Source organism: Salvelinus fontinalis, chromosome 31 (genome assembly GCF_029448725.1).
Source record: "Salvelinus fontinalis isolate EN_2023a chromosome 31, ASM2944872v1, whole genome shotgun sequence".
NCBI classification, from domain to species: domain Eukaryota; kingdom Metazoa; phylum Chordata; class Actinopteri; order Salmoniformes; family Salmonidae; genus Salvelinus; species Salvelinus fontinalis.
This window is the reverse complement of record NC_074695.1, coordinates 38,661,254-38,680,000: the sequence shown is the minus strand read 5'-3', so window position 1 is coordinate 38,680,000 and position 18,747 is coordinate 38,661,254. Positions and strand designations below refer to the sequence as shown.

Sequence of the window (18,747 nt, the reverse complement as noted above, 5' to 3'; positions counted from 1 at the left end):
TGAACCCGATCGAACATCTCTGGAGAGACCTGAAAATAACTGTGCAGTGACACTCCATATCCATCCTAACGGAGTTTGAGAGGATCTGCAGAGAAGAATGGGAGAAACTCCCCAAATACAGGTTATCCAAGCTTATAGTGTCATACCCAAGAAGACTCAAAGCTGTAATCGCTGCCAAAGGTGCTTCAACAAAGTACTGAGTAAAGGGTCTGAATACTTGTGATATTTCACTTTTATACTAAATTACCAAAAATGTTTAAAAATCTGTTTTTGCTGTCTCATTATGGGGTGTGTATAGATTGATTAGGGGGAAAAACAATTTAATACATTTTAGAATTAGGCTGTAAGATCAAGGGGTCTGTTAGGCTGTAAGATCAAAAAATCAAGAGGTCTGACTACTTTCCGAATGCACTGCATGTGAAAGGAACATGAACAATGTATCATTATAGATAGGCTACATCGTTCTCTAAGGAAATGATGGATCCCATGAAATCATCATGGAATTGTTATTCAGTGTGTATTTATTCCTTGTGTCACTATTTCTATTTTATTTTCCTATATTTATCTTTAATTCTACATTGTTGGAAAAGGACCCGTAAGTAAGCATATTACTGTTAGTCAATTCCTGTTGTTATTCCTCTATGGGTTCGGTGTCCCTAAACCGGACAGTTGTTGCTAATGTGACTAGAATGATGTAAGTAACAGCCAACTTTCCAGGACATAGACATGTCTTATATGAGGATAAAGCTTAAATTTGTGTTAATCAGTGAAAAAATACCATGCTATTGTTTGAGGAGAGTGCACAGCAACAAAACACATCACGGCAACTAGTTTGATACATTCACCTCTGAATCTTGCTCTGATTTGTCATCCTGAGGGTCCCAGGGATAGTTTTGTTTGATAAAATCAAATGTTATATTCAAATGTAGGAAATTGGTTCTACAGTTTGAACCCCTGCTGTCTCTGGAAAGAAAGAAAACGCATGTTTTTTGGTTTGTATTATCTTTTACCAGATCTAATGTGTCATATTATCCTACATTAATTTCACATTTCCACAAACTTCAAAGTGTTTCATTTCAAATGGTATCAAGAATATGCATATCCTTGCTTCAGGTCCTGAGCTATAGGCAGTTATATTTGGTCATGTCATTTTAGATGTAAATTTTAAAAAATGGTCCGATCCTTATTGAGAAGCATGTGACAAATAAAATTTGATTTGATCTGTTTTTCCTCCCACCATGATGGCATGTATTGTGGCATCCCTGACTGCATGTTTATGCTTTATTTAGCACCAAATTGAAAACAAAGCCTAAATGTTGAGAATGTGACAGCAAAGATATTGATAACTAACCACAAATGATAACTATAAATAGGTTTCTCCTATTCATCTGGGGGTGACAGAAAAGTGCTCGCCATCACTAACCAGGTTTACATCCAAACTTTTTATGTGAGGAAAGTACATATCGGATAAAGCATGTCCTTACAGGCCTGATAGAAACGGAACTTTCCAAATGTTGATTAAACAAAATATGCTGGACAATTTTTTATTTTTTTTGTGCCAGTAAATGAATTATAAGAGAAATGCCAGTGGAAATGCTTATGCTCAAATATTGATTAAATAACCATCATATAGAAGTAAAGTCACGCGATGACATTTTGCGTGGTCCTCCCACTAAGACTCGTCGGGAAAGCATGCAGTTTACAGATTGAATAAATCTGGGGGGGGGGAGTACAAGGTGATGAGATTGATTCTCCTTTCCCACAGGGTGGTGAAAGTGGAAGGGGATGAGCTTGATTCTCCTTTCCCACAGGGTGGTGAAAGTGGAAGGGGATGAGCTTGATTCTCCTTTCCCACAGGGTGGTGAAAGTAGAAGGGGATGAGTTTGATTCTCCTTTCCCACAGGGTGGTGAAAGTGCAAGGTGATGAGCTTGGTGCAACTTTCCATTAAATATCTAGGGTCTTATTCTGGTGACATGATGATCAACGCTTGATTGCCGTTTGAAAAATAAAAATAATCTCGCTCTTTTGTAAAGCGGCAGGGACAGATTATAATGTTTATGCATATTATAATCTCATTATAGACTATAGGCTATGTGCGCTCTAGCGGCTAGCCAACAGTGCACAGATAACGCTGTTGACTAGAGCGCACTTGCCAATACCAGAGTGGGGACACACCAGAGTGTGGACACTTGCTAAATAACGCAATATTGGATGGAAACCTAGCCATTTGTTAATTTTTGTGTGTGGCTATAATAGACTTTCAGCTGCATTTAAGTTATTCTACTAGCTGATAATGTGGATAGAATAGGGTAATAGGGGGAAACTAGCTCCCTAGGGTAACTGCCCTCCCCTGTAATTCACAAAAACATACATTTTGAAAAGGTTGTAGATATATTCCAGTGAAGGTAGATCTATATATTTTTTTAAATATACAAGTAGGAAAGCCTTAAGATAAATAATCCACTTGTTTAAAGAGAAACATTTAGATAACTTTTTAGGAAAGTGGTAATATGTTGGATGAGTGTGTTGGGGGCAACTTGCCCCCAGGGGCTAGTTACCCCTTTATGGTTATGAATGCTTTTCTACCTGTCATTTAGACAATGATTAGCCCAGTTAGCACTCGTTTATGCTAACTTACTAACTAGCAACTTCACAAGCAGTAAATGCTAGCCAGTTAGCTAGTTAGCATAAACTGCTAGGAATATTAGCTAGCAACCTTAACGTAACTTAATATCAGTTGTAAATGTTTCCACTAGTGACTGATTAATGCAACTTTATAGAATTTTAGCTATTTTACACAGCATTTTATGTCATATAGCTAGATAGCTATCTACATTTTTAAGAGAGCTTTTCAATTGGCATCTCTCCCCGTTTTCAGTCACAGGTGGGGACTGGATTAGGTGTGAGCAGTGACGAAGGTGGGCTCATGAGTTGTGCTCCAATTTTCCTTGGGATAGCTTTATTTGTGACCTACAGGCACAAATTAGAAGCATAAGAGAGTTGCCACATCAATGTTACACTGAGTTAATTCGTTAAGGTATTGTTATTAAATGTTATATTCTTTTATGTTATTATTTATATTCCATTCCAATATTATATTCCAATGAATTATTGTTTTTATGAATTAAAAACAACCATTGAAAACCTTTTGCTCCTGAATGTAATTTTAAAGACTGCTGCGATTTAAAATCTTGTATTATTCCAAACATATTTAGTGCAATTGTACATAATGGATCGTATGGAAAAGTAACAACAAAGAAAGAACAAAGAAAATTAATGTGCAGGTGAGTTAAGAGGGACTTTACATCAAATCTCCTCATAGTGCAGATATTAATGGTGACATGTGCAACACCATTTCCCTGCATATTATTTGACAACTAGACTTAGCTTTTAAGTACTACTTTCTAAAGAATTTGTAAATAAAACTGATTAAATGGATTTTAACACACTTGTGTGAAACCCCATGCCATAATCCTCTACCGGGGTAACTTCTAAAAACAACATTTCATGAAATAACTTAAAAAGTGTCAACTGTATCCATTTATTTCCCTTTATAGTTTATTCGTCTAAGCATGTCCTTCATCCACATACCAATTTTTTTCCAAACGTAGCTTTTTTGTGTCAGCAATTAGACATTGTTCTTAGGAGGGAGGGCTAGTTACCTTTTAGTACCTTATGTCTAACAACCAAAAGAACGTTGACAACATCCAGTACACTCACATTTTATTAGTCCATTACACAGTTAGATCAAGACAGACTCCCCTTCAACAATCCATGCCATTTATGTAAAAAGCGATGCATGTCAGTGTTTGAGTTTATACGTGTGTGAATTTTATGTATGTTTGTGTCTGTGCATGTGTGTGTGGGCGTGCGCAGCACATTTGAAATTCCAGCCATTAGAATGTATTCCAACCATTTAGAAATGTTAAAATCTACTGTTTGAAATGCTGGTGGTGTTGATGTCTTAGTGAGAGAAAAAAATGTTATACTGTAGGGATGTGTAGAGAGATGAAGAGCTATGACAGTTGTGATATCTTGCAGGTAAACTTGTTCCCTATTGAATGACAGATGAGATTGCAGGATGTAGAGCAGAATTATGATTTTTGACACAAAAATTCCTCGCTAAAAACACACTTCACACAAGCTGGGAAATGGGAATTCCTTTCAGTAAAGCCTTCTTATCCAGAAAGGTCTGCTTGCAGCTCCTTGTTCCGGCGCACTTCGGCTGCATGCATCTCCTAGGAAAAACCATTAACACCACAAAGAGAAATCTGTCAAGACGCAGGTGACAGGTTATGTTGTCTGCAGCCTAGAAATATGTCAGAGTACTTAGCTAGTTCTGTTCTGAGCATAGATCTTTATTTCTCTGACCAAGAAAAGGTGGGGCGTCAGACTTAGAGATAGAGCGGAGAGAAAGAGAGAGAGAGAGAGGATAGAAAACAAAACAGGCCCTCACCTTCTCACGGAGCCGCTGCTTCAGTGAGTTCAGGTATGCCTCCCGGTTCGCTTTCTTCGCCTCCATTTTGGAGTTGAGCTTCTCTTCCGCCATCTTGCTGAAGTTGTTGTTCTCTTCCATGGCCTTGTGCAGCACCTCCTTCTCATGCTCCCTCCGCTCAGCCAAATGCCTCAGCACCTGAGCCTCCTGGGACTAGGGAGCAGAGAGAAAAAGTGCACTCTTTTCATGCACAGATTTTGTTAGCAGTGTATATTTACTGAAAATGAATGTCAGTATACGGCAGTAGTATGCTAACCCAATGCTAACTTTTATGATTTTCCGTAACCCTAACCCTTACCCTAACCTCACTTAAATTAACTTAACCCCTGTCCCTTAACATAACCTTGACCCTAACCATAACCAATTTCTATCCCTATGCTAAAGTGTTTGTTTGCTGGTAAAATATCCAGTTCCTATTATGTTGTAGGAAAGACTGATGATAAAATCATTTCCCCAATATCAGGGAATTGAATCAAAATGCTAATGAGTAGCCTGATCATTTATTGTCAAAGCATTCAACCAGATTTTGCCCCCAGACTTCCACATACACATTTCCCTCCTCCCTACGATATATTCCAGCAGCCATGACAGGCGCTCCCCAAACTTTTCTTTCCCTCAGGGAACCCAATGACAGGTCTGTCTGGGTCTGTCTGATACGCAGCGATTAAGCATTGAAGCAGTTCTCACCCAACAACGATAATTAGTCATCAGTTTTTCTATTTAAGTGGAAATGCAAGGTAGAAAAAGGCTCACAGAAAACCCAGGAAATCCCCCTAACTGAACTAGGATGATGAAGCAATGGGTTGCTACGTTTTCATAAAATGTCAGATATCCGTCTCTTTTTCAAGGTTGTGTTCATTAGGGCATGCGACAGAAAACGTTTTGAAAAGTTTAGCAATGGAAAAAAACAATAGGTATTTCTTATTGGACAAGTCCAGGTCATTTTTCTTCCATTTGTTGCCTAATGAACACAACCAAGCTCATTCATGTGTGACAGCTCTGGCATTTCAGTAGAGGGTCTGGATGTCTAGAGAGAGACTGGTATTTGTTTCCCCATCTCATTCATCTTTCCTTACAGCTTCTTCACCTCCTTCTCCCCATTGAGTGATGATCTTTTCCTCATTTCACTTAATCTCCTGTTTACGTCTCTTCTTCCGTCTCTCCTCAGCAAAGTCAATAGCCCTTTACCTCACTAGCTTTTTGTCTCTCCTCCTCCTTTTCCTCCCTCTGTCTTCCTTGCCTTGCCTTCCCTTCTCTTACCTTAAAAATACCTTATGCCTTGAGCTGTTCTTGTCTATTGATGTACTTTATTATGGTCATTCGTATTGTTTCATGTTTTGTGTGGACCCCAGGAAGAGTAGCTGCTGCTTTTGCAACAGTTAATGGGGATCCTAAAAAAATACCTCTCAGCAAACTAAATTAACATACTTCACATGTTTTTTTCCTCTCCCTTCCTCCGTGACTTCCTTCATACACTTGCACCCTTCCATCATACACTTGCATCTGTCATCCTCTCTTACCATCCTACTCTCCTCAGCAACCTCCACGAACGCTATGAACCTGAAATGCTTTTTCCCCTCCTCACCCCCCCCATCCTCACTTCCTTCTCTTGCACTCTCCTTCCCCTCTGTTCCCATCTCTTACCTTCCGCCTGTCCTCAGCAACCTCCATGAACTTCTATCTCACATGCTTTCCCCCCCACTCTCTCCCTATCCTCCCTTTTCTTACTCCCTCCCTCCTTTCCCTCCATCCTCTTGTCTTACCTTCCTCCTCTCCTCAGCTGCCTCCAGCCTCCTCTGCAGCTCATCCAGGGAGATGTCCCTCTTGGGGGGCGAGGTCAGGGCGGGGGGAGAGGCCAGGGGACTGGGCCTGTCCGGGGACAGGTCAGTGGGGGACTTCAGGATCACCTCAAAGGACTGGCCCGACAGTCGCTTGTTGATGGGCTTCACCTCCAGGTCTATTGAGAGAGGCAAGACAAATAAGACACAAAATGTCTGTTGTGCATTACCCTAGATGGGTGGGTGCTACACATTGGTGGTAGATTGTATGGCCGGTAATTCATCCTATGTAAAGTGTTTTGAGACTAAGAACGAATTTAAAGCCAAAATACAACATTCACATTAAAAAACAAAGCACACTTTGGGCTGACCTCCAAATTGGTAGTTGGTGGTGGGGTATGATGTCTGGGGGTATAGGCAGGAGCAGATGAGAGACATCATGGACATCTCCTTGATCTTCTCTGTGTAGGCTTTAAGGAACAAAGAAACAACGAGAGACATGGTAATATATTAAAATGTTATACAGGGTAAAATAATCGTCCTATTTTTATTTGCCATATTCCTTTGTGACCATGGCAACCATGGCCCCAGGTTTTTAGGAGGAAATGTAGTTAAGAAGGCTAGTATTACAAGGCTGTATACAGTGCAGCTGGGATGAGATTGAAGGTGTGTCTGCTATAAAAACGTGAAAGTGCAGTAATGGCACTTTCACAGCAGATTGAGTTAGAGACTATTGCATTAGCTGCCAACTGAACTAGTTTTTAAATTTCAGCACTTTGGCAGAGTCATGTGAGTGTGTGTGTGCGAGAGAGAGAGTAAGAGAGAGAGAGAGAGAATAAGTGTGCCTGGTGCTACCCATACTGTAATTACAATGTTAGAGATACTTGTAATCTACTTTTACCACTATGCACGGTTATGCAAATCCAATAACCAGGATCGGATTACCGAACGGACACGCAGGGATATGTGTGTCGTCCCCCCCCCCAGATAGCATATGATAGCAAAATGTGTAGAATAGCAGGAAATTTGCTTTAAATTGCAAAATTCTGTCTCAGCCTCAATGCAAAATTGTGCATTCGGAAAGTATTCAGACCCATTGACTTTTTCCACATTTTGTTACGTTACAGGCTTTTGATAAAATGTATTAAATTGTTTGTTTTCCTCATCAATCTACACGCAATACTCCATAAGGTTTTAAGAAATGTCATGCTGTGTGCTTAGGGTCGTTGTCCTGTTGCAAGTTGAACCGTCGCCCCAGTCGGAGGTCCTGAGTGCTCTGGAGCAGGTTTTCATCAAGGATGAAAACATCCCCACAGCATGATGCTGCCACCCCCATGCTTCACCGTAGGGATGATGCCAGGTTTCCTCCAGACGTGACGCTTGGTAATAAGGCTAAAGAGTTAAATTATGTTTACCAATAGAAGGCAGTATTAACTCAATACAGGGTTTGCTTTCTGCTCTCCATAGCCGTTTAAATGTCTGTCCACATAACCGTGCTCGGAAAAAGTCTCAGGTAGCTTACGCCAAGTGTATTCCGGTAATGTTATTCTAGGTTCAAATTAAATACTAAAATGTATTTACGTGTCCGGTGTCATGAATCTAAGAAGCATTCTAAGATACTACAGTGTCCTTCCCCAGATCTGTGCCTCGACACAGTCCTGTCTCGGAGCTCTACGGACAATTCCTTCGACTTCATGGCTTGGTTCATGGTTCATGGCTTGGTTTTTGCGCTAACATGCACTGTCAACTGTGGGACCTTATGGTGTGTGCTTTCCAAATAATGTCCAATCAATTTAATTTACCACAGGTGGACTCCAAACAAGTTGTAGAAACATCTCAAGTATGATCAATGGAAACAGGATGCTCCTGAGCTCAATTTCAAGTATTATAGCAAAGGGTCTGAATACTTAGGTAAATAAGGTATTTCATTTTTAGTAAACATTTCTACAAACCTGTTTTCACTTTGTCATTATGGGGTACTGTTTGTAGATAGATGAGGGAAAAGTGTATCCACTTTAGAATAAGGTTGTAACGTAACAAAATATAGAAAAAGTCAAGGGGTCTGAATACATCCCGAATGCACTGTATAGAATAGCAGGAAATTAGCTTTAAACGGAAACATTTTCTCTCAGCTGTCACGTTCCTGACCTGTTTTATGTTATTTTTGTATGTGTTTAGTTGGTCAGGGCGTGAGTTGGGGTGGGCATTCTATGTTTTGTGTTTCTATGTTTAGGTCACTTGTAATTAGCCTTATATGGTTCTCAATCAGGGACAGGTGTTTGACGTTTTCCTCTGATTGAGAACCATATAAAGGTTGGCTGTTCACAATGTTTGTTTGTGGGTGATTGTCTTCCGTGTCTGTGTAGGTTGCACCACACGGGACTGTTTCGGTTTGTTCGTTCGTTAGTTGTAGTCTGTACCGGTTCGTGCGTTCTTCATGTTTTATGTAAGTTCTCATGTTTTAGGTCAGTCTACGTCGTTTTGTTGTTTTGTAATTTTCCAAGTGTTTTTCGTTTTCGTCTTCGTCTTTCAATAAATTCATTATGTATTCACAACCCGCTGCATTTTGGTCCTCCGATCCTTCTCTCCTCTCCTCGTCCGAGGAGGAGGAAGAACTAGACGCCCGTTACATCAACCTCATGACAAAATGTGAACAATAGCATAAGATGAGCTATAAAACAGCAAATGTTTCTCTCTGACACATGGCAAAAAGTGTAGAATTGCAGGAAATTTGCTTTTAAACTGCAACATTTTCTCTTTGCCTCAAGACAAAATGTGTAGAAGAGTATTATTAAACTGCAACATACCAAATGCGGTAGTCTGGCCCTGCCAATAACTGTGGTAAAACCAAGCCTAAAGTTAACCCACCAAAGCTTAAGATGGCTAGCTCTGATAATAGACAGTATTGGGTTGTGTTCATGAGGCACCAAACGGAGAAAAAAAACAGACAAACGGCGAGGGACTTTCGTTCTAGATTGCTGAATGTTTTACAGCCTTTTTCCCTTGCATGCCCTTATGAACCCCCCCCCCCCCAAAAAAAAATTGCTGTGACACAAAACAACTGTTTAGCATTCTGTCCCTCTGGGTAATGAAGCTCTGTCTAAGGTTCACACCCAGATCAGTCAGCAGAGGCGAGGGAGAAGACGCAGCCTACAGATCACAGTTACACTTAATCAATACAGGTCTAATTACTATTGTGTTAAAGGTCAGTGTTCTCATTATTTATGGTCTAAGATATGATCAGCAATGTGGGGGACATATAGCTTTTAGGCTTGTTTGTCAAGGGAATTTGATTTACGACTTCTAGGCTGAAGGCAGGGTTTGTCTGGAGGTCGCTGATAGGACACATGAAGGGATTATCCAAGTGCCAGGATGTACTGTAGTCAGGTTTTGGGGAGTGAACTGGGGCTGAATGGATTTAATACCGTTGAGGTAGAAGGTTTGGTAACGCTTAATGTACTTAATGTAGCTTCTTATGAAGTGTTATTTTGCCATATGGACATTCACAACACCTTATAGATGCAGTCAACATTATGAAACTGTATAACAAAGCAAACAGGTATGAGAGGCCGTGATATGTTGGGAATATATCACAGCTAAGAGGCCTCTCCTGTAGTTTTATTATCCAGTTAATCTTTAAGGTGTTATATTAATGTTTATAAGGCAATGTATAGTAACACCTCATCAGAAGCCACAATTAATCTTCTCCTTTCCCCCTTCTGATGACCAGGTGGCGAATCGCATCTCTGCATGTCTGGCAGACATATCAGTGTGGATGACGGATCACCACCTCAAGCTGAACCTCGGCAAGACGGAGCTGCTCTTCCTCCCGGGGAAGGACTGCCCGTTCCATGATCTCGCCATCACGGTTGACAACTCCATTGTGTCCTCCTCCCAGAGCGCTAAGAACCTTGGCGTGATCCTGGACAACACCCTGTCGTTCTCAACTAACATCAAGGCGGTGGCCCGTTCCTGTAGGTTCATGCTCTACAACATCCGCAGAGTACGACCCTGCCTCACACAGGAAGCGGCGCAGGTCCTAATCCAGGCACTTGTCATCTCCCGTCTGGATTACTGCAACTCGCTGTTGGCTGGGCTCCCTGCCTGTGCCATTAAACCCCTACAACTCATCCAGAACGCCGCAGCCCGTCTGGTGTTCAACCTTCCCAAGTTCTCTCACGTCACCCCGCTCCTCCGCTCTCCCCACTGGCTTCCAGTTGAAGCTTGCATCCGCTACAAGACCATGGTGCTTGCCTACGGAGCTGTGAGGGGAACGGCACCTCAGTACCTTCAGGCTCTGATCAGGCCCTACACCCAAACAAGGGCACTGCGCTCATCCACCTCTGGCCTGCTCGCCTCCCTACCACTGAGGAAGTACAGTTCCCGCTCAGCCCAGTCAAAACTGTTCGCTGCTCTGGCACCCCAATGGTGGAACAAACTCACTCACGACGCCAGGACAGCGGAGTCAATCACCACCTTCCGGAGACACCTGAAACCCCACCTCTTCAAGGAATACCTAGGATAGGATAAAGCAATCCTTCTGCCCCCCCCCCCCCTCCCCTTAAAAGATTTAGATGCACTATTGTAAAGTGGTTGTTCCACTGGATGTCATAAGGTGAATGCACCAATTTGTAAGTCGCTCTGGATAAGAGCGTCTGCTAAATGACTTAAATGTAAATGTAAATGTAAAGCCACTTCAAGGAAAGTATGACAGTTTTTCCTTTCACAAATTAAAGGAAAATATCACCTGCACTCTCTGTAGCACACCAAACACAGGGAAAGACCCACTAATATGGGAGTGCAACCTAGTATGGAAATATCCACTAACTATCAATCAAATCAACTAATAGAAGACTGGTGACCCTTCACCATTTGAATTGCCTTATTGTGTGACTACGCCACCTTCTCTTCTGATGATGAAGATACTGTACTTTACAGCTGAGTATGTTCCCCTTCCTGTCACTGCTCCACAGCAGCACAGAGACTTAACATGTAATATTAATCTCATCCAAAGCAGTCCCCCCGCGCCCTCAACCCCTAAGTTTTCACATGGTCCCTCCCTGGCCCCTGTAGGAACCATGCCACTGAATGCAACCACTGAACAAGTGCGGGTTACGTAAGTAGCGTGTGCTCCGCAGTCTGTGTTCAGTGGTGTGCATTCTGCAGTGTGACTTGTTTTATGCTTGGCAGAGTGTGTGAGCCATTGGAGTGAATTCACCAGCACCCGTCTCAAAGTACTGCTCAGTTGTGGTGCTTTAAGAAACTCACGCCAACTTGCATATTGTATATGAAAGACACCATCTGCTGTAGTATTTTTTCACCAGTGGTTCAAAACCTGGGGTACGTTTACCCCAAAGAGCAAGGAGAGATAATTGGGACGCGCCCCATGACTGCCTGTGTGTTGGTCCTGTCTGAAGTCAGTCGTCCTTTAATGCTAATGAGGCAGGAGCCTGAGCATGTCTAGACAATTAGCCCCCGGAAATACTACTTCCTCTTAAAGATCAATGCCTTTTAAGGTGGCTTGCTGCTGCTGAATAGATAAGCAGGCTGTGTTGGAGCAGATATACCGACCTGCTCTAACTCTCATGGGTACACGAGGAAAGTGGGCACAGCACGCACCCTGGAGTTTAAAAAAAGGATCCTTTATTTAAACATTTTTCAAAGTGCCGTTAATGTTTCAGCCATGTTAGCCTTGCAAACACATGTAAGGCCTCTTTCCATCGCAGTCGTGTAACACAGTGTCGCAGATGATCCATAAATCATAGATGGGGTTCCTGCCATGTTAAACACTGCTTCCACATTTGCAGAGATCTGCTACGAATCTGATTTGTCTCAGATCTCTACTAATTACAACTAGGTGTGATGGATTTCAATGCAAGAGATAATTAAGCATGTGTCTCTAGTGTCTGTGTGTAGGTGGACAGCACCGTGATGCTGAAAGGGCTTAAGCCTGACAATAGAATCTGTGCAGGATAGAAATATTGTCCAAATGTGAGAGTCAGCAACTGAGCAACTTTTTCCAATGCTCATTAAATTGTGTAACATTTACAGTGTAAATGGCAAAGCAAGAGTGGTCAGAGCATTTGTGTGTTATACCTTTGTGTTTATGTGTTATACCTTTGCTGTCATCCCTGCTCTCATTGCATAAATTGCAATGTTCTGTGAATATTTTGTAAACATTCTTCCAATGTCATCTCAAAGACAGGGTGCAGTACCTTAGAGCAACTGTACATTTTATGTATTTTGTATCTATTGTATTGTGTTTACCCTCATTGTGAAACTGACTGTATAAATACAAAAATGGAGAGAGAGAGAGCGAATAAGAGAATGAGAAGGGTCTGTAGGTGCACGTGCCCCCAGACATATTTTACTTAGCAGTTCTAGAAAACTGCGTCCTGCATTGAGCAGCAGACATCTTATTCTCAGCAGGAAGCCTCCATCCTCCATTTAAAGTTTAAAGTTGCACTGTAAATGTCTAGGATCAGTTTGCCCTCCCCAAATGCTAGCCTTGTGCATTAGTAGAGGAAATGCAAAACGAACCACAGACCAGTGTCTAGAGGAAACTTCATCCTACTCCTTATAGAACGCAGGGGCTGTACTGCTTCCTGAATCATGCCAGGAAACAGCAGATGATTGTGGCAGAGCACTCAAAAATGTGATTTTACCGTGTTTTGTAGATATTTCTACACTATAAAGTTTGAATAATACTGTGAAATTGTGAAAATTATGATAATGCACTTTGAGTGTAAGTGCTGTTTGAAAAGACCACATGACATTTTTGCTTGTTTGGCTGGGTGGGATTTTTGGAAAGCCTGGTTAAAAGACCAATAAGAAAGATAGTTTGCCCTCCTGTCTCCCAATAACAGCTCGTTTTCAGGTTACATATACCTCCCATTAGGCTTCTCCAATTAGGCCCCTCTCTCAGACAACACCAGGACAGTTCCAGCAAAATTCTTGCTTGAGAAATTGCATATTGCTAAGAATAATTGTTTGTTTTATTGGACCATTTTAATTTAAAACAATCACTGTAAGGTACTTAATTGTTACCCAAAAATGATTTGGTATTGAGAAGAAAATGGCTGTATTGGACCTTTAAAGAGAAGGCACGTTTTCGAAAACGAGGCTGGGTCGCTAGGGTAATCTCAGTGGCTGTTTTTTTGCCTGGTCATGTGCTGAATTATTGAGGAGTGATGTCAACTTCCATCCTCCTCTTCCTCCATCCATTTGCGTGTGCGCGCATATCACACAGAGATACACACACAGCTAAAGCCTCACACAGATTCATGCACACCGCACAGACACACAAAGCTAAAACTACACATACATCAGTATACGCACACCTAACACACACCTTTAATGCACGCACATATAGTATGCACACACACGCAAGCCTCCCTCCTGCTGTGCACACACACAGTCTTCCATGCTGGTGGGCGTGCATTGTAAATTATTCAAATGCTCTTTTTTAGAAAGGTGTCCTTGCTTGGTTTTCTTTGGAATAATAATCCCTGTGGTCCCCCCCAAAAAACATCAGTCTACTCCTGCAGTGGAGAGCCAACAAACCCTTAGACCCCCATAACATGGCTGACATTGCAGAGGCTGAGAATTCATCTCTACAGCAGTGCCAGAGCCCTAAGTGCCTCAGTAGGAAAGGTAGGTTCATCAGAGAAAGTAAGGAACTGCTGATATTTACCAAGGTGCTGAATATGTCTATGGAGTGTGGCGCTTATTCCAACAGCTCCATGAAGGGGTTCAATGGAAGCAAAAAAGTCAATGCTCTATGATCTACTACATGAGCCCCCCCCAATCACACACACACACACACACACACACACACACACACACACACACACACACACACACACACACACACACACACACACACACACACACACACACACACACACACACACACACACACACACACACACACACAAAATAAGTCTATGATGCATAAACGATTGGATTAATCAACCATTTTCACTGTAACCTAACAGGAGAAAACTAAAACAGACTTTTGGTGGCACAATTTCAGGAAATCAATTACTTAAATCCTATTTATTTCACTATATGCCCAATCCACAAAAAAATGAACCACAAAATATCCCCAATCCACAAAATACTGTGCCAAAAGCCCCCCTTCTACAGTAATAGAATACTATCTCCTCCAATAGCACTGCCTGACTAACTCGGTGTCGCTTGGGAAATTAAGTAGTTTGAGGCCCATATTTCATGTGCATGCTTCCAGATGAAACCTTAATATGATTTCTCCTTTGGCTCAGCAGCACCCCTCCCCACTCTCTCTCTCTCGCTCTCTCTCTCTCCCCCTCCTTCCCTTAAGCTCTTGTTACCCTGGCAGCCTCTGCAGAATTGTTTATCACTCTATTTCCAGATCTCTCCATCCTACTATCTTTTCTCTCTCTTCTTTGTAAACACTTGCCTTTCTTGTCTTGATCTATTCACGGCTACAAAATAGTTCTTTTCAGTCTCTCTTTTCAGTCTCTCCTCACAGGAGACTAGGTACAACTTCAAAAGAACAGACTTTGATCATAACGAGTTAGCATGTAACAACGTACCACTGGTGGGAACCCAGCAGACACAGAACACCCAGAAGCAAAGAACACCATAGGGGGTTCACCTACTTTCTAGACCACTTAAGAAACAGATACAGATACACAAGCTGTGATCACTCCCCCAAACATTCCAAGGGAAGGTTCCAATAAAATAGATTGTTCCCTTCCCATCAACATTATGTATCCCTTTGTTATAGATCTCAAACTTTCTGGATTGGCAGATTATGTTGGGTGTAAGCAAACATATGATTATAGCTCCACATAGGCCAGCCAGTCGCTATATTGCTTAACCCTATTTGATACTTTTAGATCCCAGAAGGAGAATTAACCAGGACAGAGGGGAAGGGGGTGAATAATCAGAATGGAATTGGGCCATTGATTGGAACAGAGCGCAAAGGTCAAAGCAGTTCAATTTTGACAGGAAGTGCGAGCTTGTTCTTTAACCTCCCTCTTTTGATTCGCTCAATTCTCTTCCAGCCGGACTGAGACAATGGCAGAGACAACAAACAAGGACTGACTCTAGCTAGTTTTGGGTTAGGTTTGAATGTGCATTATCTCTATCTGTCCACCAAAAGTGCTACAGTAAAACCATTGTACAAATGTATATAAATTAAGTAATACATTTGAGAGTATCATCTTTACAGTAGGCTTTCAGTGAAAAATGGGCATAAAGCATGCGTTTAGCTGAGGAGTTAGCTAATTCTTTATTATTATTATAAGATAATACACTGTACAGAACAAATAACCTGTATTCCTGTAATACAACTGAACACATGGACTGCTGTTGTATACTCCCCTGATTCTATCTGTTGCTAAGGGTGTGGCCGCTACTGCTCAGCACTGAGCTATTGATCCACAGCAAGACACACACACACACACACACACACACACACACACACACACACACACACACACACACACACACACACACACACACACACACACACACACACACACACACACACACACACACACACACACACACTGTCATGATATAGGCCAGCTCTACCAGGAAGAGGAGTGACAAAGTGTTTAATCTGCAGAATTTAGATATCACACTGGTGGCCAGGTGTCTTTCCTTGAGGCTTTTTATATTAGCTCCAGTTCTCCATGTCTGGTGTCTGGTGTCTGCAGTCAATACACATGTGACATTGGCTATTTAGGACTAGGCCAGGCACACCACACCTGACAACCTTTCACATGACATAGACATAAACCATCCAGATTTCAAACCATCTAAGAATGTAAGAAATTATTTCTTTGTTTATCTAGTGTGTGTGTGTGTGTGTGTGTGTGTGTGTGTGTGTGTGTGTGTGTGTGTGTGTGTGTGTGTGTGTGTGTGTGTGTGTGTGTGTGTGTGTGTGTGTGTGTGTGTGTGTGTGGTTAACCAATATCACTGCTGAGGACTAAAGATCTAGTGGTTTGGTTCCTGTTTTGTTCTATGAAAACCATACTACTACTCCTGTGTGTCCTTTAGAGGACAGTTTGTTTTGGTTACTACAATAAACTTTGGTATATGCATAATAGCAATACCAGCTAATCTACAAATTTGATGAATTACTTGTCATTTGTTGCATAGCTGTCTCCTAGTGACTTATCCTTCTGAAGAACATTTATATAATTTTATATAATTACATCTCTCTCTCCCTCTCTCTCACACACACACACACACACACACACACACACACACACACACACACACACACACACACACACACACACACACACACACACAAAACAATCATAATAAGACATGTTCAAACTTTGGATGAACATTTACACTCATTTTTGAGTAAGTTGCAAGCAAGAGAACCGATGACCAAAATGTTACCTCCCCACATCGGTAGCCTATTCAGCAATTGTATTGCCACAATTGGCCAAATCTATATCATTGCACGTTTTAATTATCTATGTCTCCAGTGACTCCTTTGCTTACTTAAAAAAAAAAACTGGATAAACATTTCAGTTTTGAGCTTTGATTGGTGCCCGTGGGATGCATCCATCAAAGTCTATTCATTTCCACAAATTAATATTGATCAGAAATTGCTTACTGTATGTCATATTGGGGATCTTACATTATTTGAAATGACGCAAGTTGTGCTGTAAAACATAACTCGCGCTAAGCGACATTGTGACAAAAGGAGTGGTCTCATCTGCATCAGGACCAGTAACCTTTCATCAATATCACAAAGACCGTCGTTTATACACCGTTTGAAATATTCCATCAAAGGCTTTACTGTTTGAGTGTATATTCAGCGTAATCTAGCCTAACATTTAGTCAATAGGTAGGCTAGGTGACTCTATATATGGTAGCCTTGTCTGTAACATGAAGTGAGTGCAGCCACACGGGTTGCTACTAGTCACCCAGACAGGTCGCACCTCGAGCCATCACCAAATCTACAGTAACGCAGCCGACTATGCTTGAAATAGCAAAGCTTTTCCCCGACTCTTACCTGATACTGTGCTCGCCATGGTAACTGACGGGAAAGGCGATGAGGGAGAAGAAATGGTTGTGTATCCGTGTGAGGGTGGAAGCTGTCCGCTGCTGCGTTAATGAACAATGAACAACGCACTCTAGTCAGATCTAACCGGCTGCGGTCTGTCAAGAGGAGGAGTTAAGGAGAAGAGGCGGAGGAGTGAGTGCTTGAAGACACACGCGTGCACGCACACAGGATATGGGTGGCTATAAGGATGGACAGAGGCAGATGGATGGGTGTATAGGATTATTATCTAAGACTAACAGAAAATGGTAGCCTTCACTTTTGGCACCTTAAGAGGCATGGGCATAGGTGTGGATTAAGGACACCCCTTCAGCACCATGGACAGTGCCAACGACCACCAACCAATTTGTAGTCTATTCTCGTGTATTCAAATGGCGAGTTGTTTGCAACTGCTTGTACATCTATAGCCAATAGTAAAGTCAGTAAAATGTCATTGTCTCTAAGTTCACACTCCTAAAAGCTGTCTTTCTCTTTCCACAAACCAAGTTGCATAACCCAAACAATCTATCGCTCTACTGTATCTATCTACACTACATGGGCAAAAGAATGTGGGCACCTGCTCGTGGAATGTCTCATTCCAAAATCATGGGCATTAATATGGAGTTGTCCCCCCCTTTGCTGCTATAACAGCCTCCGGTCTTCTGGGAAGGCGTTCCACTAGATGTTGGAACATTGCTGCAGGGAAGGGACTTGCTTCCATTCAGCCGCAAGAGCATTAGTGAGGTCGGGCACTGATGTTGAGCGATCAGGCCCGCAGTCAGCATTCTAATTCATCCCAAACTTTAGGGTTGAGGTCAGAGCTCTGTGCAGGCCAGTCAAGATATTCTACACCGATCTTGACAAACCGTTTCTGTATGGACCTCACTTTGTGCATGGGGGCATGAAGTGCTTTGAGAGAATAGTCAAGGACCATATCACCTCCCCCCTACCTAACACCATAGACCCACTCCAATTTGCTTACCGCCCCAATAGGTCCACAGACGACGCAATCACAGCCACACTGCACACTGCCCTAACCCATCTGGACAAGAGGAATACCTATGTGAGAATGCTGTTCATCGACTACAGCTCAGCATTTAACACCATAGTACCCTCCAAACTCGTCATCAAGCTCGAGACCCTGGGTCTCGACCCCGCCCTGTGCAACTGGGTACTGGACTTCCTGACGGGCCGCCCCCAGGTGGTGAGGGTAGGTAACAACATCTCCACCCCGCTGATCCTCAACACTGGGGCCCCACAAGGTTGCGTTCTGAGCCCTCTCCTGTACTCCCTGTTCACCCACGACTGCGTGGCCATGCACGCCTCCAACTCAATCATCTAGTTCAGGAAACAGTAGAGGGAGCACCCCCCTATCCACATCGATGGGACAGGAGTGGAGAGCGTCGTAAGTTTTAAGTTC

General features: G+C 42.3%; 1 protein-coding gene across 1 annotated transcript; it reads right to left on the bottom strand.

The window, feature by feature from the left end:
* Positions 1-3,707: 3,707 nt before the first annotated feature.
* Positions 3,708-17,492, bottom strand: LOC129830199 (stathmin-3-like). The gene is made up of 5 exons (XM_055892569.1): positions 17,301-17,492; positions 6,646-6,744; positions 6,260-6,453; positions 4,458-4,649; positions 3,708-4,239 (listed from the first exon to the last, which is right to left on the bottom strand). Exons 1-5 carry the CDS (start codon positions 17,317-17,319, stop codon positions 4,180-4,182), a joined length of 564 nt encoding a protein of 187 aa, XP_055748544.1. The 5' UTR covers positions 17,320-17,492; the 3' UTR covers positions 3,708-4,179.
* Positions 17,493-18,747: the final 1,255 nt, after the last annotated feature.